This window comes from Equus caballus, chromosome 17 (genome assembly GCF_041296265.1).
Source record: "Equus caballus isolate H_3958 breed thoroughbred chromosome 17, TB-T2T, whole genome shotgun sequence".
In the NCBI taxonomy this organism is placed as follows: Eukaryota; Metazoa; Chordata; class Mammalia; order Perissodactyla; family Equidae; genus Equus; species Equus caballus.
This window is the reverse complement of record NC_091700.1, coordinates 17,764,647-17,786,904: the sequence shown is the minus strand read 5'-3', so window position 1 is coordinate 17,786,904 and position 22,258 is coordinate 17,764,647. Positions and strand designations below refer to the sequence as shown.

General features: G+C 39.7%; 1 protein-coding gene across 6 annotated transcripts in view; it reads left to right on the top strand.

Annotated features, from left to right (window-relative positions):
• The window catches only part of CENPJ (centromere protein J), a 55,812-nt gene that overhangs the window by 32,950 nt on the left and 604 nt on the right, over positions 1 to 22,258 (top strand). For 2 of the 6 annotated variants that reach the window (XR_011427455.1, XR_011427454.1), the window contains exons 10-17: positions 2,266 to 2,508; positions 6,157 to 6,241; positions 17,587 to 17,651; positions 17,905 to 18,024; positions 18,121 to 18,305; positions 19,926 to 20,066; positions 20,145 to 20,229; positions 20,313 to 20,433. Coding sequence is in view for 4 of the 6 variants with exons in the window: in XM_005601076.4 (XP_005601133.2) it covers positions 2,266 to 2,508; positions 6,157 to 6,241; positions 17,587 to 17,651; positions 17,905 to 18,024; positions 19,926 to 20,066; positions 20,145 to 20,229; positions 20,313 to 20,433 (860 nt within the window). In the remaining 2 variants the exon portion in view is untranslated. 6 annotated transcript variants of the gene reach the window in all.

Genomic DNA, 22,258 nt, shown 5'->3' with positions numbered 1-22,258 from the left:
GTTGTTTTTATCTTCAACTTATGAGTGAGATCATGTGGTATTTGACTTTCTCCCTCTGACTTATTTCGCTTAGCACAATACCCTCAGGGTCAATCCATGTTGTCACAATGGCTGGATTTCATCATTTCTTACTGCTGAGTAGCATTCCGTTGTGTATATATACCACCTCTTCTTTATCCGTTCTTTGCTTGATGGGCACCTACATTGCTTCCAAGTCTTGGCTATTGTGAATACTGCTCTGGTGGACATAGAGGTGCATGTATATTTTTGCATTCGTGTTTTCATGTTCTTTGGATAAATATCCAGCAGTGGAATAGCTGGGTCATATGGTAGTTCTATTCTTAATTTTTTGAGGAATCTCCATACTGTTTTCCATCCTGGCTGCACCAGCTTGCACTCCCATCAGCAGTGTATGAGTTCCCTTTTCTCCACATCCTCTCCAACACTTGTTGTTTCCTGTCTTGTTAGTTATAACCATTCTGAAGGGAGGGACGTGATATCTCATTGTAGTTTTGATTTGCATTTCCCTGATAGTTAATGACGTTGAACATCCTTTCATGTACCTGTTGGCTGTCGTGTGTCTTCTTTGGAGAAATATCTGTTCAAATTAATTGTATGTATTTATTTATATTTATTTTTATCAAAAAACAAAATAAAAATTAAAACATTTTAATAATGTATTTTATTTAACCCAGTCTATCCAAAATATTATCATTTCCGCATGCAATCAACATAAAAATTATTTTTTATTTTTTTACACTCTTAACACGTTTTTTTTTTGTGGCAGTAGCATTGGTATAATTGTATACATTTAAAGTGTACAGTGTGATGATTTGTTATACACATACGTTGTGGTGTGATTATCAAAATTAAGATAATTAACCATCACCTTACATAGCTAACTCTGTGTGTGTGTGGTGAGAATGCTTAAGATCTACTCTTAGCAACTTTGAAGTATCAAGTACTGTATTATCAACTATAGTCACCATGCTGTGCGTTAGCTTCTCAGAATTTATTCTTACAACTGGAAGTTTGTATCCTTTGACTACGTCACTCCATTTCCCTCTCCCGCCAGCCCCTGGGAACCACCCTTCTATTTTGCTTTTATGAAATCAGCTTTTTTCCCCCTAGGATTCCACATATAAGTGATACCATACAGTATTTGTCTTTCTCTGTCTCGCTTATTTGCCTTTGAATTCCTAACCTATTTAGAATTATTTGTTACCATGTTAGTGTTAATAAGTCTATTTTCCCACATGGTAAAAATGCTCACCAGTTAGAAATTGCTCATTTATTGGTTATACTCCACGATTTTATAGGTAGGGAGGCTGATGTTTAGGGAGGTTAATGACCTTGTTTCAAGAGCTTTTATGGCACATAATGAGAATTCGAGCCTTGATCTCACCCAGATGCAGAGTCTCTGCTCTGTGTGATATAACCCCCCAAGCAGGAGTCTTCTGAGCCCTAGTTACTTCTTCTGCCATGTGGTCTACTTTGTTGGCTGTTGTGAGGCTTACATGGGAAAGGACGGATGTCAGATTTTACGTGTGTATTCATGAGGTGGTTAGGGTTCTTCACAGCCTTCAGTCTCCTATCTGAGTGGGTTCTCAGGTGGTAAATGCTGTCTTGCTTCTGTCTGTTCTCCTTTCCTCAACTCTCAGCCAGTCCTCATAACTTGCCCTACATAAGCCATGTAGATGACTAATCTCTCCTTAGTTCTCATGTCTGTCTTGATTTCTATTTGTACAGTTGGAAGTTGCTTCTAGACATTTCCAGGAGTGTCTTTACTTAATGTCATTTACTCCATCTAGAACAACTTACTTTCTTAAAACCTGTTTCTTCTTATGAATTCCAAAAAGAATCAGTTTTCAGGGCTGGTAGTTTTGACTTTGCATCTTTTATTCTTCCCTTTACCTTAGGTCTTCTTTCAATTAGTCATAAATTCCTATTAATTTTTTTCTTCACCAGGTGTCCCCCGTTTATCTGTTTCTTTTTCATTTCCTATCTGAGTTGAGACCTCTGTTACCTTCTGGCAGTATTACTGCAGTGAACTCTCTCTCCTGACTTCTGGAATGAATTTCGTTAGTGGTATGAGGTAGCCTGAACCCTCTTCCCTTCCTGGAGAACCCGGTGTTATTGAAATGTGATTGACTAAGTCTTCCCTTTTCTACTGTCTGTGCTCGTTCTAGCTGTTCTTTTTCGTTACTGTGCCTCTTGTCTTCTGTTGCATTGTTGTAATTCTGGTAATGCTTTTTTTTTTGAGAGGCTTTGAAACAGCAGATAGCAGATTTACAGGAAGATTTGAAAAGAAAGGAAGCAAAATGGTCAAGCACACATGGTCGTCTTAGAAGCCAGATAGAAGTTTTGGTCAAAGAGAACACAGACCTCCGGGAAGAAATAAAAGTGATGGAAAGATTCCGACTAGATGCCTGGAAGAAAGCAGAAGCTACCGAGAGCAGCACCAAGACTGGGCAGTGTGTGACTGCTGCGAAAAAAGATGGGTCCATGGTAGGTTTGGAGGCCAGCTGGTTGTGTCAAGTCAGGGGAAGATGTTAAATATTTGAGCAGTCAAATTCATAGAGGCAGAAAGTAGACAGGTGGTTGCCAGGGCTGGGGAGGGGAAAATGAGGAGTTGTTGTTTCGTGAGTCTAGAGTTTCAGTTTTGCAAGATGAAAAGAGTTTTGGAGATGGACGGTGGTGATGGTAGCACGACAATGTGAATGTATTTAACACCATTACCTGTACACTTCAAAATGGTTAAGATGGTAAATTTTATTATATATAGTTTACCACAATAAAAAATGTTTTGAGCATTGCTATACAGATAGTTTTCAAGTTCACTTTTATAATTCTTATGAAGGAATTATGCCACAATAGGCAGATACTCTCAGTTAAAACAGCGAAGTGAAGTTTTTGCAGAAAGTCACATGCATATGATCCTTTTGAATCAAGTAATTGGTCTTTCATTCATCTGTATTCACAGCTGTGGTGTGCCCGACACTGCCTTTAGGCACTGGCTATAAAGCAGTGAGAACAACAGACCGACTTCCGTACCCTCTTGGAACTTATATTCTTGTGACAGGAGAAAGACTGTAAATAAGATAGATAAATAAAATATATGGTGTGTGCCATAATGACAAGAAGTAAGGAGAAAAGGCAAGGAAGTAGAGATAACTGTTGGGGTTAGGGGTGTTGAGTTTTAGATAGGATGGCCCAGGAAGGCCTTACTGAGAAAGTGCCGTTTGAATCATGGCCTAAGGAGAGGCGTGCGTAAACCAGGCTGAGCCCAGGTGAGGAGCAGAGCAAGAGAGGAGCCCCGAGGCCTGGAGGCCATCTGCCTGACAGTGAGCAAGGCCTGAGGCTGGTGTGGTTGGAGTAGAGTAAGTGAGGAGAATAGTAGGGGATCTGAGACGTGATGGAGGGTGGTGGGTACAGATTTCATTAGGCCTTAATAGATTCCCGCAAGCACTTGGGCTTTTTCCTCTGAGTGACATGGGGAGGGCTAATTTCCCCTGAGGGCTTTGACTGAGGGGTGGGCTAATGCTTTATTTTAGTAAGCTCACTCTCTGTGCTGTAGACTAAAGAATAGACTGAGGGGGGAGTGTGGCGATTGTTGGCAGTAATTCAGACCAGATATGATGGTGGCTTAGACTGGGCCAGTGGCCGTGGACAGTTGAGGAGTGGCTGGGATTTATTGATGAACTGGATATGGGGTGTGACAGCAAGAAAGGAATCAAGAGTGGCTTCCAAGTTCAGTGTAGCTTTTTGGCCTAATAGAATTTCCATTTATAATGAGGGACCACAAGACGAGAACACGTATTTCTCAGGGGCGTAGCTATTAGGAGCTCAGGTTTAGAGAAGATAAGTTTGAAGTGCCTATTAGACATGAGGTGGAGATGTTAACTGGGCAGTTATACATATAGCAGGAGACGGTCAGGGTGGAGCTAGAAGTTTGGAGTTATCGGAATGTGTGGTAAAGCTTTGGGCTGGGAGAAATCACCAAGGCTGAAAGTGGATAGTGAAGAGATCCAAGTACTGATCCAGGTTGTGAAAAGCAGGAGGATGAGGCAGGTGAACAACCAGTGAGTATGAGGTAAATGAGGCCGGTGTGGTACCCTGAGAGCCGAGTAAAGAAGTACCTCAAAGAGGAGAGTGGCCAGCAGTGTCAATGATGCTCCTCAGTAAGATGAGAACTGGATATTGGTCACTGGATTTGCAAAGTAGAGATGTGTTGAAGATAAAAGCCTGTCTGGATAAGAGAATGGGAGGTTTCAGACAGAGTGTAAGAGCTTTGTGGAGAAGTTCTGCGGTAAATGTAAGGAGATGGGGTAGTGGCTGTAGGGGAAGATTTTTCTTTAAGATGGGAAAATTAACAAGTGTTTGTGTATTTGGTAGAATTGCTTCAGTAGAGAGGCAAATATTGATGCAGGAGAAAGTGAGAGAGTTGTTAAAGCAATGTTCCTGCATGAGAGAAGATGGGATGTAGGGAACGAAGTAGGGGCCTGGCCTTGGCCAGGAGCACGAATAGTTCATTCCTAGTAACAGAAAGTCTAAGCTATGGACTGCAGGCTAGAGGTGTGGTGCCCGTTGGTAGGAAGTTCCCTCCTAAGGCTTTAACTTTCTCAGCGAAGTGGGAGCACAGTCGTCAGCTGAGAGTGAGGATGGAGGAGTTGTAGGAGGCTTGAGGAGATGGGAGGAAGTGTGAAATAGTTGTCTAAGAGAGTGGAAAGCAACGGGGCTGGGGAAGTGTAGGTTGGGGTGCATTGGGGGCCCGTGTAGGTTAGAGACCATATATTTCAAGAGAGTTGTTGACATTATTTTTTTCTTTCTCAGCTTTTTGGGTGTAGGGGGTGAAGAGTTATATTTTAGAAGAGGTGTGGTCATCCAGGCGCCCACAGAGTGAGAGAGGGGCATGGAAATAGTATGTGCGACAAGAGTGACTGCAGTGAACCATGGCTTGAAGCTGCATAAGAAGGGCATGGGCTGCAAGGTTTGGAGGGACATACAAAACTCATGGATCAATGAATTGTAGGACCCTGTAGGCTGTAAGCATTGTTGGTGTCAGGGTATTAGAGGAATGAGCTGGAGGGATGGGATATGGTAGTTAGAAAGTGGAATTCTCCCCTCTTCCCCAAACATTTTATTGTGAAGCTTCCCCAAATAGAGAACTTTGACAGAATAGTACGATGAACACCTGACTGCTCACCTAGATGCAAGCACTGTTAACATTTTGCCGTATGCAAATATATGTATATGTATTTTGCTGAACCATTTGAAGGTAATTGCAGAAATCATGGCGTCTCACCCCTAAATACTTTAGCATTTTATTAAATTGTATTGGCTTCTTGAATAGACCAGGCTAGTAATTTTGTAGAATGCCCCACATTCTGGATTTGAATGCTTTGAAGTCGAGATTTTTGCAGTTATTGATAATTGTAGGTATTGATAATGACTAGTTCCAGATTGTGCCCTTTGGAGTGCATGGTTGAGGTAGGATAGAGTACAGATCGGAGGGAGAGTAGGTCAAGAAACGGAAGTGAAGGCATTGTACTGTCATCTCCTCGCAAGGAGGGTGCATGGTGGCAAGTACATGGATGTGAGACACACAGCTGTGGCAGGGTGGTTAGGGGGGAGAGAGAGAAGTTTTGTTGGAAGCGGTGATGGGTAGCAAGGTGGACATCTACCCTACCTCTAAACCTAGGGGTGTGAGCTCTGAAGGCAAGAAACTTCCATCCCTGGCAGTGGACAGTGATGAGCAATCTTTTCAGCGGCAGCTAGGGCTCAGTTTGAGTGTTAGAGCAAGATGGTGAGGGACGCGTTCACAGGTTGAGATTGGAGGGTTTGTGGATGTTGACCATGAGTTCCTGCCTTGTCCTCTGGCTAATCTGGTCACAGTCACAGAAAACTGTTTTGTTTTACATTGTCTGTTATGCTGTCACTTGAAGAATGAATGTATTTCCAAAGGTGGTGTGTGTTGGTGTGTAGTTCATTCATAGATAACAGCTTGTTCACTCTGGCTGATAGTGATAGATGAGAACAACATGAATGGACAAACTTAGAATGTTCGCACTGCAAACTGAGTTCTGTTAGTTTCATTCATTGTGCTAATATGTAGACTAACACTAATTTTATATTCAAAATTGTCTCATATTATAGAATTCATCAGTCCAATTTCAAAAGAGTCAGATTTCTTCAGGAACCCAGGTGGAAAAATATAAGAAAAGCTATTTATCAACACAAGGTAAGAAGTTGCGTGATCTTTTTATAAAATATTTCAGTTTAAAGAATAGAGAATTTACACCCAATTTAAGAAATAAAACATTGTAAATATAATTGAAGCCCCTCTGTATCTTACTCCCCAAGTTAATTTTCCCCCGACAGTATTCTCATTCTTGTTTTTCATTCTTTTACTACATTGTGTCCATAAATCAGTATATATTATTTCATACTCTATGTATCCCTCTACAATTTGCTTTTTTCTCTCAATATTTTGACTTATCTACATTAATAAATATAAACTGTTTATTGATTTTATTATCTATACAGATTCCACATATACCTGCCACAGTTAAGTTTTCCTGTTGATGGGTATTCAGGTTTTCTCCCGGTTTGTCATGAGAATGAACAAGGCTGCAGAGCACGTCTTGATCTTATGAGTTTCCCTGGGATATATATCAAGAGTAGGATGTTGGGTCATATTAGGTTTGTGCAACTTCAGGAGGTTTTCCCTTTGCTCTGCAAAGTGGTTTTATCATGTTTTTACCATCAGCAGAATATGCTCTTTGTGCTTGCTAACGCTTGACCTGGTCAGACTGTAAACGTTTGGCCAGTCAGTTGGGTGTGAAATGGTGGGTTAGTATAATTTTAAAATGCATTTCCCTGACTACTCGTAAGGTCATGTGAACATCTTTTTGTATAGTTAGTGGGCGTTTGGGATTCCTCTTTTGTGAATTGCCTGTTCTTTTCTTTTCACCAGTTAAAACTTTGGGGGTGTGTGGGTGTTTCTCCTTATTGAAGTTGGTTCTTCTGCATACTAATCCTTTGTAAGTTAAGCACTGCCAGTATTTTCTCCCAATCTGTGTTTAACTTTTTGGTTTGTGTTCTATATACATGTTTTTTAAAACCTTTTAATATTTAATTTATCAATCTTTATGTTTTTTGTTTGTCATGACTTTTAGAAATCCTCAATCCTGAGGTCACAAATATACTATTTTCTCCTATGAACTTTTGTTTTTACAACTGGGTCTTTAATGTTCCTGGAAGTTTTAGAAATTATTTTTGTGAATTAAATTTAGGAAAGTTGATATAACATACGCAATTTGATAATTATAAAGGAAATACTTGGTTAACTGCCACCTAGATGAACAAATAGATGAGCAGCCCCTAGAACCGCCCCCTCCGTGCTCGTCTTACCTTGCTTTTCCTTGTGGCTTCTACTCTCATAGGTACAGCCCTGAAAACTGTTTTACTTGTTTTTGAGCTTTCTGAATAGAGTCATACTGTATGTATTCTGTTGTCTTCTTTCATTGTACATGATTTTTGAGATTTAATCATGTTGACCTGTACTTGCTTTGCTCCACACCTTGTTAATACTTGATCTTGTCAGACTTAAATTTTTGCCGGTCTGGTAGGAGTGTGACAGCATCTCATTATAGTTTTAATTTGCATCACCCTGATTATTAACTATGTTGAACACCTTTGCCTATGTTTATTAGCTATTAAGATTCCCTCTTATGAGAAGTTGTTCAGGTCTTTTATTCATCATTCTTTGGAGTTGTCTGTCTTTTTCTTTATTGATTTATGGGAGGGTCCCCCCAATCATAATCCTTTAACAGTTACATGTATTGCAAATATCTTCTCCCAGTCTGTGGCTTGTTCTTTTACCCTTTATATTACCTTTTGTTGAACCAAAATTCTTTATCTTTTTTTAACTGAAATATATTTGACATATAACATTGTGTAAATTTAAGGCGTACAGCATGTTGATTTGATACATTTATATATTATAATATGATTGCCAGTGTAGCGATAATTAGCACCTCTATCTCATCGCAGAATTGTCATTTCTTTTTAGTGGTTGGAGTAATTGAGATTAGTCTCTTAGTAAGTTTGATGGTTATAATACAATATTGTTGTCTGTATTCACTATGCTGTGCATTAGATCTCTAGGAGCTTATTTACTACTTGTTGCAAGTTTGTACTTTAAACAGCATCTCTCCTATCTCCCAACCCCCAGCCCTTGATAACCAGTTTTACTGTCTGTTTTTATGAGTTTGGCTTTTTTAGATTCCATATATAAGTTTTATACAGTATTTGTCTTTCTCTGACTTAGCGCACTTAGCATAATATCCTCAAGGTCCATCCATTTTGTCACAAATGGCAGGATGTCCTTTTGTCTCATGGCTGAATAATATTCCATTGTATGTATATATACCATATTTTCTTTATCTATTCATTCATTGATGGGCACTTAGATTGTTTCCATATCTTGGCTATTGTGAATAATGCTGCAGTAAGCATGGGAGTACATATATCTCTTCAGTATCCTATTTTCATTTCCTTTGCTTATATACCCAGAAGTGGAATTGCTGGATCATATGGTAGATCTATTTTTAATTTTTTCTGGAACTTCCATATTGTTTTCCATAGTGGTTGAACCAGTTTACATTCCCATCAACAGTGTAGTGTAGTAGTGTACAAGGGTTCCTTTTCCTTAGTATCACTTGTCTCCCCCCCGCCCCCGCCCTTTTTTTTTGGTGAGGAAGATTGGCTATGAGCTAACAACCACTGCCAAACCACCTCGGTGTTTTTTTGGTGTTTTATTTTTTGGGGAAGATTAGCTCTCAGCTAATATCTGCCACTAATCCTCCTCTTTTTGTTGACGAAGACTGGCCCTGAGCTAACATTCGTGTCCATCTTCCTCTACTTTTTGTATGTGGGATGCCTGCACAGCATGGCTTGACAAGCGGTGTGTAGGTCCGCACCCAGGATCCAAACCAGCAAACCCCAGGCCTCCAAAGTAGAGCATGTGAACTTAACTCCTGCACCACTGGGCTGGCCCCGCCAAGCCTCCTCTTTTTGCTTGAGGAAGGTTGGCCCTGAGCTAACATCTGTGCCAGTCTTCCCCCATTTTGTATGTGGGTCGCTGCCACAGCATGGCTTGATGAATGGTGTAGTTCTGCACCTGGGATCTGAACCCGCAAACCTGGGCTCCCAAAGTGGAGCACGGAAACTTAACCTCTACACCACTGGGCCAGCCCTCTCTTGTCTTCTTGATGATGGCCATTTTAACAGGTGTGAGGTGATGTCCCATTATGGTTTTGATGTTCATTTCCCTGATGGTTAGTGATATTAAGCATCTTTTAATGTACCTGTTGGCCATTTGGATGTCTTCTTTGGGAAATGTCTATTTGGTTCCTCTGCCCATTTTTTAATTGGAGTTTTGTTGTCGTTACTGAGTTGTATGAGTTCATTGTATAATTTGGATATTAACTCATCTGATAATATGGTTTGCAAAAATTTTCTCCAGTTCTTAGGTTGCCTTTTCATTTGTTTGATAGTTTTTTTTGCTATGCAGAAGCTTTTAAGTTTGATGCTGTTTGACTTGTTGATTTTTGCTTTTGTTTCTTGTGCTTTTGGTGTCATATTCAAGAAGTTGTTGCCAAGACCAGTGTTGAGTAGGTTCTCCCTTATGTTTTTTACTAGAAGTTTTATGGTGTCAGGTCTATGTTTAAGCCTTTGATCCTTTTCGAGTTAATTTTTGTGAGTGGTATAAGATAGGGGTCCAATTTCATTTTTGTGTGTGTGTTTATCCAGTTTTTGCAACTTCGTTTGTTGAAGACACCATCCTTTCCTTATTGGGCATTCTTGGCTCCCTTGCTATATATCAGTTGACCATATATATGGAGGGTTAATTCTTGGCTATTCTGTTCCATGGGTCTGAATGTCTGTTTTTATGCCAGTACCATACTGTTTTTTTGTGTTTTTTTAAAGATTTGCACCTGAGCCAACATCTATTGCCAATCTTTTTTTCTTCTTCTTCTTCTTCTCCCCAAAGCCCCCCAGTTATGTATATTCTAGTTGTAGGTCCCTCCGGTTGTGCTGTGTGGGATGCCACCTCAGCATGGCTTGATGAGTGGTGCCATGTCCGTACCCAGGATCCGAACCAGCAAAACCCTGGGCCACTGAAGCAGAACACGTGAACTTAACCACTCGGCCACAGGGCCAGCCCCATATACTGTTTTAATTACTGTAGCTTTGTAGTATAGTTGTAAGTCAGGAATTGTGACGTCTCAGGCTTTGTTCTTTCTTCTTGGGATTGCTTTGGCTCTTTGGGGGTCTATTGTGGTTGCATACAAATTTTAGGAATTTTTTCTATTTCTGTTTCCATTGGATTTTGGTAGGGATTGGGTTCAATCTGTAGATGGCTTTGGGCAGTGTGAACATTTTAACAATGTTAATTTTTCCCATCCATGAACCTGAGATGTCTTTCCGTTTGTTTGTATCTTTGATTTCTTTCAACACAGTTTTGTAGTTTTCATTGTACAGATCTTTCACTTCCTTGTTTAAATTTATTTTTAAATATTTTATTGTTTTCCATGCTATTGTGAATGGTATAATTTTCTTTGTTTCTTTTTCAGATGTTCCATTATTAGAATATAGAAGTGCAACTGATTTTTGTTGTTGATTTTATATCCTGCAACTTTACTGAATTCATTGATTAGTTTTAACAATTTTTTTAGTTAGTCATTGGGATTTTCTATGTATAAAATTGTACCATTGGCAGAAACGACAGTTTTACTTCCTTTCCAATTTGGGTGCCTTTTATCTTTGTCTTGCCTAATTGCTCCAGGTAGGATTTCCAGTACTATATTGAATAAAAGTGGTGAGATTGGCATCCTTTTCTTGTTGCTGATCTTAGAGGAAAAGCTCGCAATTTTTCACTGTTGAGTATAATGATAGATGTGTGTTTCTCATCTATGGCCTTTGTTATGTTGAGCTATGTCCTTCTATATCCAGTCTGTTGAGGGTTTTTATCATGAAAGGGTGTTGGATTTTGTCAAATGCTTTTTCTGAATCTATTGAGATGATCATGTGATTTTTATTTTTCATTCTATTGATGTGAATTATTACATTTATTGATTGGTGTATGTTGAACCATCCTTGCATCCCAGGGATAAATCTGAATTGGTCATGGTGTATAACCCTTTTAATGTGTTCTTGAATTTGGTATGCTAATATTTTGGTGGGAAGTTTTACGTCTATATTTATCAGGGATATTGGTCTATAGTTTTCTTTTCTTGTAGTGTTCTTATTTGGCTTTGGTATGAGGGTAATGCTGGTTTCATAGCTTGACTTTGGAAATGTTGCCTCCTCTTCATTCTTTAGAAAAGTTTGAGAAGGATTGGCATTAATTCTTCTTTAAATATTTGGTATAGTTCACCAGTAAAGCTGGTCTTTGGGTGTTCTGTATCGGGAAGTTTTTGATTACTGGTTCAATCTCTTTACTTGTTATTAGTCTGTTCAGGTTTTCTGTTTCTTCCTGATTCAGTCTTGGCAGGTTTATCCATTTCTTATAGGTTATCAAATTTGTTGGCATATAATTGTTTATTAGAGTCATTTATGATCCCGTGTATTTCTGTAGCATCATCTGTAATGTTTCCTCTTTTGATTCTAATACTCTACGTTTGAGTCTTCTCTCTTCTTTTATTAGTTAGTCTAGCTATAGGGGTTTGTTAATTTTGTTTATATTTTTGAAAAATCAGCTCTTAGTTTCATTGATCCTTTCTGTTGTTTTTCTAGTCTCTATTTCATTTATTTCCACTCTGATCTTTATTATTTCCTTACTTATACTAACCCTGGGTTTAATTTGTTCTTTTTTTTTAAAGATTTTATTTTTCCTTTTTTCTCCTCAAAGCCCCCTGGTACACAGTTGTGTATTTTTAGTTGTGGGTCCTTCTAGTTGTGGCATGTGGGACGCTGCCTCAGCATGGCCTGATGAGCAGTGCCATGTCCACGCCCAGGATCTGAATCGGTGAGAACCCAGGCCGCCAAAGCAGAGTGCACGAACCCAACCACTCAGCCATGGGGCCAGTCCCTAATTTGTTCTTCTATTTGTAGTTCCTTGAGGAGTAAATTTGGGTTATTTGAGATCTTTTTAATTTCTTAGTATATGCATTTATCATTATAAACTTTCCTCTCACAACTGCTTTTGCAGCATCCCATAGGTTTTGGTATATTGTGTTTTCATTTTCATTTGTTTCAAGATTTCTTTTTGTTTGTTTGTTTTTGGTGAGGAAGATTCACCCTGAGATAACATCTGTTGCCAGTCTTCTTTTTGCTTGAGGAAGATTGGTCCTGAGCTAATGTCTATGCCAGTCTTCTATTTTGTATGTGGGATGCCACCACAGCATGGCTTGATGAGCGGTGTGTAGGTCTGGGATCCAAACCTGCAAACCCTGGGCCGCCAAAGTGGAGCGTGCCAGACTTAACCACTACAGCACCAGGACAACCTCTGTTTCAAGATATTTTTTATTCCCCTTTTGATTTCTTCCTTGACCCATTGGTTTTCAGAACAGTATTATTTACTTTCCACATATTTATAGGTTTTCCAGCTTTTCTCTTGTTGTTAATTATTAATTTCATACCATTGTGATCAGAAAAGATAGTTGTATGATTTCAGTCTTCTTAAATTTCCTAAGACTTGTTTTGTGTCCTATCATATGATCCACCCTGGAGAATGTTCCATGTGCACTTGAGAAGAATGTGTATTCTGCTGCTGTTGGATAGAATGTCTCCTAATTCCGTTTGATCTAAAGCATGGTTCAGTTCCAGTGTTTCCTTGTTGATTTTCTGTCTGGATGATTTATCCATTGCTGACAGTAGGGTATTGATGTGCCCTACTATTACTGTATTGTGGTCTGTTTCTCTCTCTAGATCTGTTACTATTTGCTTAATATATTTAGGTGCTCTGATTTGGGTTCATATATATTTATGATTATTGTATCTTAATATATTGATCCCTTTTATCATTATATAGTGACCTTCTTCATCCCTTGTTACTGTTTTTGGCTTAACGTCTATTTTATCTGATGTAAGTGTGACTACCCCTGCTTTCTTTTGGCTTCTACTTACGTGGAATATCTTCTTCCATCCCTTCACTTTGAGCCTATGTGTGTCTTTAGGGCTGAAATGAGTCTCTAAGGCAGCATGTAGTTGGATCCTGTTTTTTTATCCATCTAGCCACTCTGTGCTTTTTGAATGGTGAATTCAATCCATTTACATTAGTTGATAATCGATATATGAGGGCTTACTACTGCCATCTTATTGATTGCTTTCTGGTTGTTTGGTATTTTCCTTGTTTCTTTTTCCCTCTGTTTCTGCCTATTTTTGTAAGTTGGTGGTTTTCCATGGTGATATGCTCTGCTTCCCCATTTGTTATGTTTTGTGGGTCTACTCTAGATTTTTGCTTATGGTTACCGTGATGTTTAAATAATACATCTCATAGATAAAATAGTCTGTTTTATGCTGATAACAACTTATCTTCATTCCCCTATAAAGGCTCCCCCCTTTTACTCCTCTCCTTTTATGTTTTTTTTTTTTTTTTTTGAGCAAGATTAGCCCTGAGCTAACATCCACTGCCAATCCTCCTCATTTTGCTGAGGAAGAGTGGCCCTGAGCTAACATCCGTGCCTATCTTCCTCGACTTTATATGTGGGATCCTGCCACAGCAGGGCTTGATAAGCAGCAGTGCCTAGGTCCGTGCCTGGCATCCGAACTGGTGAATTCTGGGCTGCTGAAGCAGAACCTGCAAACTTAACCACTATACCAGCAGGCTGGCCCCGCCTTTATGTTTTTGATATCACAATTTACCTCTTTTATGCTGTGTATTTGTTAACAAATTATAGTAGCCTTAGTTATTTTTCATCCTCTTTTCCTTTAACTTTTTAAATTGGTTTTTTTTTTTTAAAGATTTTATTTTTTTCCTTTTTCTCCCCAAAGCCCCCCGGTACATAGTTGTATATTCTTTGTTGTGGGTCCTTCTAGTTGTGGCATGTGGGACGCTGCCTCAGCGTGGTTTGATGAGCAGTGCCATGTCCACGCCCAGGATTCAAACCAATGAAACACTGGGCCACCTGCAGTGGAGCGCATGAACTTAACCACTCGGCCACGGGGCCAGCCCCCCTTTAACTTTTATACTGTAATTAAGTTGTTAATATACCAGCCTGGAGTTTTCTATTTCTCATTATAAATTTCCACTTTTACCAGTGTGTTGTACACTTCTGTATGTTGTCATGTTGCTAATTAGTGTCTTTGTTTCAGCTTGAAGAACTCATTTCAGCATTTTTTGCAAGGGAAGTCTAGTGGTAATGAAATCCCTCAGCTTTTGTTTGTCTGGGAAAGCCTTTATTTCTCTCTCCTTCACATCTGAAGGATAACTTTGCCAGATAAAGTATTCTTGGTTGGCAATTTTTATCTTTCAGCATTTTGAATATATCATTCCACTCTCTCTTGGCCTAGAGGGTTTCTGCTGAGATATCCGATGATAGCCTAAAGGGGTTCCTTTGTTGATTACTTCATTTTTTCCCTGGTGCCTTTAAGATTTTTTCTATATCATTGATTTTTGACAGTTTCATTACAGTGTATCTTGGAGAGGGTCTTTTTGCATTGAGGTAATAGGGTATTCTATTAGCTTTGTAGACTTGGATGGCCAGGTCCTACCCCAGCTTTGTGAAGTTCTTAACTATTATTTCTTTAAATAAACTCTCTGCCCCCTTTTCTCTCTTCTCTTCTTTGGGACACTAATAATTCGAATATTTGCCTTTCCAGCGGAATCCAGTAGCTCTTATGGCTTTTAAATCTTAGAACTCTTCTAACTGTAGTGTGTTTCTATATTCCTATCCTCTAAGTCACTTATTCTTTCTTCTATCTGGTCTGCCCTGCTGTAGATGCTTTCTATTGCAATCTTCATCTCATTCATTGAATTCTTCTGCTCCAGAATTTCTGTTTGGTTCTTTTTTTATAATTTCAGTCTCTTCAGTAAAGAACTCTGTTCATTAATTTTATTCCTGATTTCATGGAATTGTCTTGAGTTCTCTTATAGCTTGTTGAATTTCTTCCTAATGGCAATTTTGAATTCTTTATTCAATAGATCACATATTTCATGCCTTTGAGTTCAGTTGTTTGGAAAATCAGCATTTTCTTTTCATGATATTGTATTTCTTTGATGTTTTTCATACTGTTTGTTGCAAAGTGCTTCTGTTTTCACATTTGAAGTAGCAGATACCCCCTTAACTAAGCTTTTATGACTTCTTTGGTTCGTACAATTCACCAGGATGGCGTTTAGAAACCTTTCTTTTGTATTCCAGAAGGTTGTGCTAAAGCTCAAGTTTGTGGTTTCTCCCTTGCCCACCAAATGTGGCCTATTTTCTGAACACTCTCCCTGTGTCTTGGAGCTTGTTCTTGTGGGTGCACTCCTGAGTGTGCACAAGGAGCCAGCAGCAGAGTTGGGGTGCTGTGGGGCAAAGCACTTGGGGCTTTGCAGGTCCCTGTGGGCCTGGTGGGGAGATCCTCAAGTCAGGGACTCCAAATGGCTTTTGGGTGGACTTCCTGCTGCTGTCCTGAAGCAGACAGCAGGAACCACATTCCTTCAAGACCCTGTGACATTATCTGTTCCTTCCCTTTCTCCTCCCTCCTCCTAGTCATGGAGGTCCCTCCTCACAGATCTGGGTGCTCTTGGAGGGAAAGAGGTTTCTCCAGCCACAACTGCTTTTGCTTTCCACCTCTTCCTTGGGAGAGGTCATCGCTGCCACTGCCAAACAGCTTAATGTGCAGCGTTGCCTTAGGTTGGAGGCAGTGCTGGCATCTCCCTGAGGCAGGATGGGCTTCTACAAATGCTCTCCTGCCTGTGGGTGTCTGCGCAGCTTTGCTCTTCGGGTTTTTCTCCAGTCGCAGTGAGTGGGGGTAGGGTGGTGGGTTCAGCAACTCCCTTGGATCCACAGCCCTTACTGAGGCCTTGTTTGTTTTTAGATGGACGGGTGGGCAAGAATCCTCCCAGATCCCTTGGTTAAGGTGCTTAGGCACTTTTGTTTGGTTATGGACGTCTAATTAGTTGTTAAAAAAGATGAGAGAAAAGAGGAATGACTTACACCACCGTGATGCCGACGTCACCTTAAAAATTCCCCAAATTCCTATTTTAAAGTGGTTGAATTTCAGGTTTTTTCCTTCATGGGTAGTGCCTCTTAAGTCTTTCCCTATCTTGAGTTCATAAACATTGTCCTCCTATATTATCGATACCTAACCATTCCAGCTCTGTTGATGAAATAGTTTGCTCTTTCCCAACTTTCATGTTATATGTAATTTTATAAGGTATGTATATCCAGTGCTCACAATGATGCACACACCCTAGGAGTCCGAGCCCTCTGCTCCTGCTCACCTCTCCTTGCTCCTCCCAGTGAGAATATGCTCAGGGGCTTCAGGGTAATGTTTGTGAACACCTTGAGAGAGTTAAGCTTGGAATCCTGGCTCTGCCTTTTATTAGCTGACAGCCATGGCAAGTTATTTAACCTCCCAGCCCTGATTTCCTGACCTATAAAATGGAGTGTTGGTCTTCTGTGGGGATGGTGGTTATGAGAGTTAGAAATGATGTAACACAGAGCTCAAAGGGTAGTGCATGGGTTGCTTTGCACTTGTGAGGTGGAGGAAGGTGTTGTGCATTTGCCATGTCCAAAACTCAGTGCTCCTTTTATTGCCGGAACCCGGTCCACCACCGCCTGTTTGCTCAGGCCAAAACTTCTGTCTCTGTGGATGCCACACAAGCCTTCCCTTGTGCTGCGGCCTCGTGACTGCAGTCCACCTTGCTTTGTCTCTAGTCTGTTCTCCCTGTGGTGTCCAGCATCCATTCTAGTTTTTAATATGAGGCAGATCCTGGCACTTGCTTGAAACCTTTCAGATTTGAGAGTGTTTATGAGCCACTGGCATATAGGAAGAAAATATTAGAACTTCAATATACTTTTAAAAATTCACCTCCGTTTGTTGTTGTTGGTGGTGGTGGTAGTAGGGGGTGTATGCTTATTTATAATGTATGTGTTAGTAATGCAGCATAGCATTGGGGTGTTGGTCATGATCTGTAAAGTTTAGACCTAGCCATTAGGTCTAGATTGTCATTAAATCCTGTTATTTTTCAAGCCAAATTCTCTGTGTATTCTTGGATGCTTCTGTCATCTCTACCCCACATGTAGCCTCTAAACTTCTTGTGATTGTCTCCCAGATGCCTTTGGGCCCATCTGTTAGGTTAGTGGAGCACCTGTCTTGTACTCCAGATTGTAAACTATCAGAGAACAGGTGTTGTCTTTGCCTTTCTTGGTCACCCAGGACTTAAGTAACCTGAATAAATATTTGAACTTATATAATGAAGAACTCCTACAAATTAACAAAGAAAAATATTAAGACTTCCTTAATTTAATGGGTAAAGGACAGCAATTCACAAAAGGTCATAAAATAAGAAAACGTTTGACCATAATATTAAGTAAATTTAAAACTTGGAATTAAATATTAAAACTAACTCTGACAATTATATTCTAACAGGCAATCCATCTCGAAGATCCAAGTCCGTGCCTCCTTGTGATTTAGGCAGTTCGGATAAGGGACAGGTAAATCTCTTTATATTTTTATATATTCAAACATAGATTACTCAGGATTGAAATTGATTAGTTAACTGACTTAAGTTTCTAAGCCATTTACAAAGGAGGCTTTTACTTAACATTGTGAATGTTTTCTGTAGAAAACTAGTCATAGAATCCTCTAATTAGTAGAATCTGGCTTTTGGAAGTAAGTGTAAGTTTTAGCTGCTTGAACTGTCATCACATGTCCTTTGGGACAGATGAGTGCCTCTTGTCCTTACAGACTGCCTCACCCAGGGAGCTCCCTGAACCAGCGGACTTCCCAGATCCCGACTATAAAGAGGAGGATGAAAAAGAGGAGAAAGAGGAAATTCAGGGAGAAATCAGTCATCCTGATGGAAAGGTTAGAAATTTTTTTAAAAATGGTAAATACTATAAAAAATAAACAGGGTTAAAATAGAGTTGAAACACTTAGATTCTAAAATAATTGATCTTTCAGACTGTTGATGGGGCTTGAAGACCTGCGGTACTTTGGGCGTGACCTCGGCTTAAACCTTCGGATTCCTCTGAAAAGACAGTGTGCATTTAGTTGCCATTTCTACTTCAGAGATGCAGCTGGAGAAGGGATACAGTCCCTTTGTTTAAACTCTTTGTTCTTCTTCCAGACAAAGCTAAAAAGCCTTTGTAATCCTTTACTTTTAAAAATACTTTCAAAATACTTTTTAAAAGCCTCAGTTCTAGGCCTGCTGTTTCCTGCGGCCTTTCTTAAATAGAGCCTGGGTCACGTGTCTCTCTCTCCATCTCTAGCCTGCACAAGTTTATTCTTGGGCATCAGCAAGGTTTGGAGTGGGAAGACTGCCTGGCTGGGTATTCCAGCTCCGAGGAGGAATGAAAAAGGAAGGGACATAAACAGGGTTTGTTACTGGGGAGGTGATGAGGGAATGTTTTCTCAGGTTTATAAAACATTTACTTTTCCAAATACCCTCATCGGATCCATTTTAATTGAAATTTTAAGGCCGGAGTTTACTGCTAGTCTTGAGGAATGAGGGAAGGACAAAGAACAAGTGAGAGGAAGTAGTTCGACTTCCTGTACGAACTCTACTCTAGGGTAACAAATTGTCGATGTGGCAGGGTTTCCTGTGATAGGAGAATTCCAGCTAATAAATGGAAAAGGAATGAGAAGGAGACCCATCAGTTTGCAACCTCTAATGAGGTAAAGGATCTAGGCAGCAGTCACCACTGACTCCTGACACCGCAGATGAAAGGTGGATGGGGTCTCAAGGCAGGTCTGTGACCCATCAGGCCTGGGGTCGGGGAGACAACTGCATACCGTGCTTCTGAACCTGTTGCCACAGCAGCTCACAGCAGCACCTAGAAAGTATTCTTATCAGAATAATTCCACTGGAGGTTAATCAAGCCTCTAGGTCTAACTACTAGCTTTTTCAAGGAGGTACAGGGGATGTAAGAACATGTTAAATGACATCATAATGGGAAAGCAGTCAAATCCAGAATGTGAGCAATGTTCAGGGACCCAGTTCCTTCAACAAGTAATTGGCATTGAAGAGGAGGAAAGGACGAGACTGTTAAAATTGAGATTTAAGAAACACATCAACCCAGTGTTGTGAGGATCTTGTTTTGATCCTGATTGAAATAAACTGTAAAAAGCCTTTTTTGTGAATTTAGGGAAAACAATACGGATGGTTATGATATGATGAAGGAATTATAGTTTGTTAGGGCTGATCCTGATTTGGTTACATTAAAAATCCTTCCATTAGAGATATCTACTGCAGTGTTTACAGGTGTCTGCCGTTTGTTTTAAAAAAACCTCCACCAAAGAAGGAGTTTAGGGGGAACAGGTGACATAAGAATGGTGATGTGGTGATACTTAAAATTGATTGTTGTGAGTTTATTAACTTGCTCTCCTTTTGGGAGAATGTTTTTTTTTTTTTTGAGGAAGATTAGCCCTGAGCTAACATCTGCCAATCCTCCTCTTTTTTTGCTGAGGAAGACTGGCCCTGATGTAACATCCCTGCCCATCTTCCTCTACTTCATATGTGGGACGCCTACCACAGCATGGCTTGCCAAGCAGTGCCATGTCTGCACCCGGGATCCGAACTGGTGAACCCCAGGCTGCCGAAGTGGAACATGAGAACTTAACTGCTGCGCCACCAGGCTGGCCCAATTTTTTACGGTTTATTATGAAAAATTTCAAAGTAGGCAATTAGGAAGAGAATTAGGGATATTTTTGTCACATGGTCTCAGGAGGAAATCTTACATATATTGATAATCTTGTTTGTTTTGTAGATAGAAAAGGTTTATAAGAATGGGTGCCATGTTCTCTTGTTTCCAAATGGAACTCAAAAAGAAGTGAGTGCAGATGGGAAGACTGTCACCGTCACTTTCTTTAATGGCGATGTGAAGAAGGTCATGCCAGACGAGAGAGTGGTAGGTCTCCATGGGGGTGTTTTTCTTCACGGCTTGAACTTCTCTAAGAAAAGGCCTACTGACTTCGTGTCTTTACAGATCTACTACTACGCGGCTGCCCAGACCACGCACACTACTTATCCCGAAGGACTGGAAGTCTTACATTTCTCAAGTGGACAGATAGGTAAAAACTTGCTCTGCCTTCTCCTTATTAAATTCTTCCTTTCCTTTAAAAAGGAAATACTTATAGTAACCTTTTTTAAACAGAAAAACATTTTCCAGATGGAAGAAAAGAAATCACATTTCCTGACCAGACTGTCAAAAACTTATTTGCTGATGGACAAGAAGAAAGTGTTTTCCCAGATGGCACAATTGTCAGAGTCCAACGGTATGATCCCTGTCAAATTTGTTTCTAGAGTCTCCATTTTCGTGGTTCAACTTTTATTACCAATTGAATTTTTATAATCATAATCAAATTTCAGTGAGTTCAGAAGTGGGCAAAGATAGACGCTAAGAGCAGGTGAGTTCACAATTAGTTTGGGACACACAGATCTCAAGACTTAAAGGGAGTGTGCACAGCACCTCAGGAAAGGAGGAGGGCAGGTACTTATTTAGAAATAATTTGTTGAAGTCTGAAAACAGTGAATGAGACACAAGGAAGGAGAGCTTCCCTGTCAGTTTTTAAAATAACCCAACACTGGCAGCTGCGTTTAAATTAGACCTTCTCTTCTCTTGCCTGTAGTTGATGTTCTGGGTCTCCCTGTCCCAGCCTGATAAGCACTTTATTGTCCGGCCTCCTGGACCCAATTCTTTAAAGTCAGCAACCTCTTTGTTTATCCTTGTAAGTGTTAGATTTCTTGAAGTTAGAGACTTCTTCTTGAAGTGACTTCTTTAGTCCACAATACAGAGAGCATCTTATCATCACCGTTTTAATTAAAAGCATGGTGAAGGTTTGTCAAATCCAGTGTCCCGTTTTTAGTTTCCACCCTCCTCTCCTGGAGAATGACAGTTGAGTGCCCATTAACTTCTATACAACTAATACATCATAGGTGCATTTAACTAACTTGAATTCTATGATATAAACTTGGCCAAAAAAAAAGGTAAGAACATGAATTCAAATAATGTAGGAACTTCTTATGGTCCTCAGTGTTTTTCCCTTAACCTAGCCTTGAAAGTATCTGGTGCTCAACTAAATAAATAACAATTCGTTCTAAAATTTGAGGAAAATCTTGTGTACACTATACTTTGATTTCAGAAACTTTTTAACTGTTTGAAATTTTCTATAATAAAAAGTAGAGAAAATAATATGAAAACCTCCATGTACCCATCTATCCATTTTCAAGTATTAACTCATAGCCAATCTTTTTTCATCCACACTCAAGCAAATCCCAGATAATATATTAGTTCATTCACGATTATTATCTTTTTGACATATAATTGACATTACTTTCAGGTGTACAACATAATGATTTGATATTTGTATATACTGCGAAATGATCACTACAATAAGTCTAGTTAACATCCATCACCACAGTTAAAAAATTTTTTTTGTGATGAGGACTTTTAAGATTTACTCTCTTAGTAACTTTTAAATCTGCAATTCATTCAGGATTATTTTGGCTTTTTTCACTAACAGCCATGGTTCTTAGACTTTAGTTTACATTAAAATCACCTGGAAGGATTGTTCACATGCAGATTGCTGGGCCCCACCCCAATGATTTGCATTTGTAACGCGTTCTCAGGTGATGCTGACCCCTCGGCCAGGGGCTGCACTTTGATGATGGCTTTTAGTCCAACATTTGTATGTGGTACAAAGCCATTACCTTCATAAAAAATGTGAGAAATAACCAAAATAGAAAAAACCACTCTCCTGAGAAATGGTGATTCCCAATCTTTAGCCCTAGCTTTGTGTTTCTAATGGTACATTATACCTGTGTTTAGGGGTTTCGTTTGACTGTCCCACAGGCAATTGACTTGGTATTAACTATTTCCCATATTCTGCTTCTGTGTTCCATTGCTTCAAAACAAGACTGAAATCTGATCATGGCTCTTCCCAGGGACATAGCTCTCTAGGCACTCATAGCACTGAGGTGGCTTTTAACTTAGAAGAATAAGGGTCCAAACCGGAAGCCATATTTTAATACAACACCCAATTTTTTAGAGGTAGAAGACACATGAAATTGGAAGAAGCACCCTACGCATTTTGTGGTGAA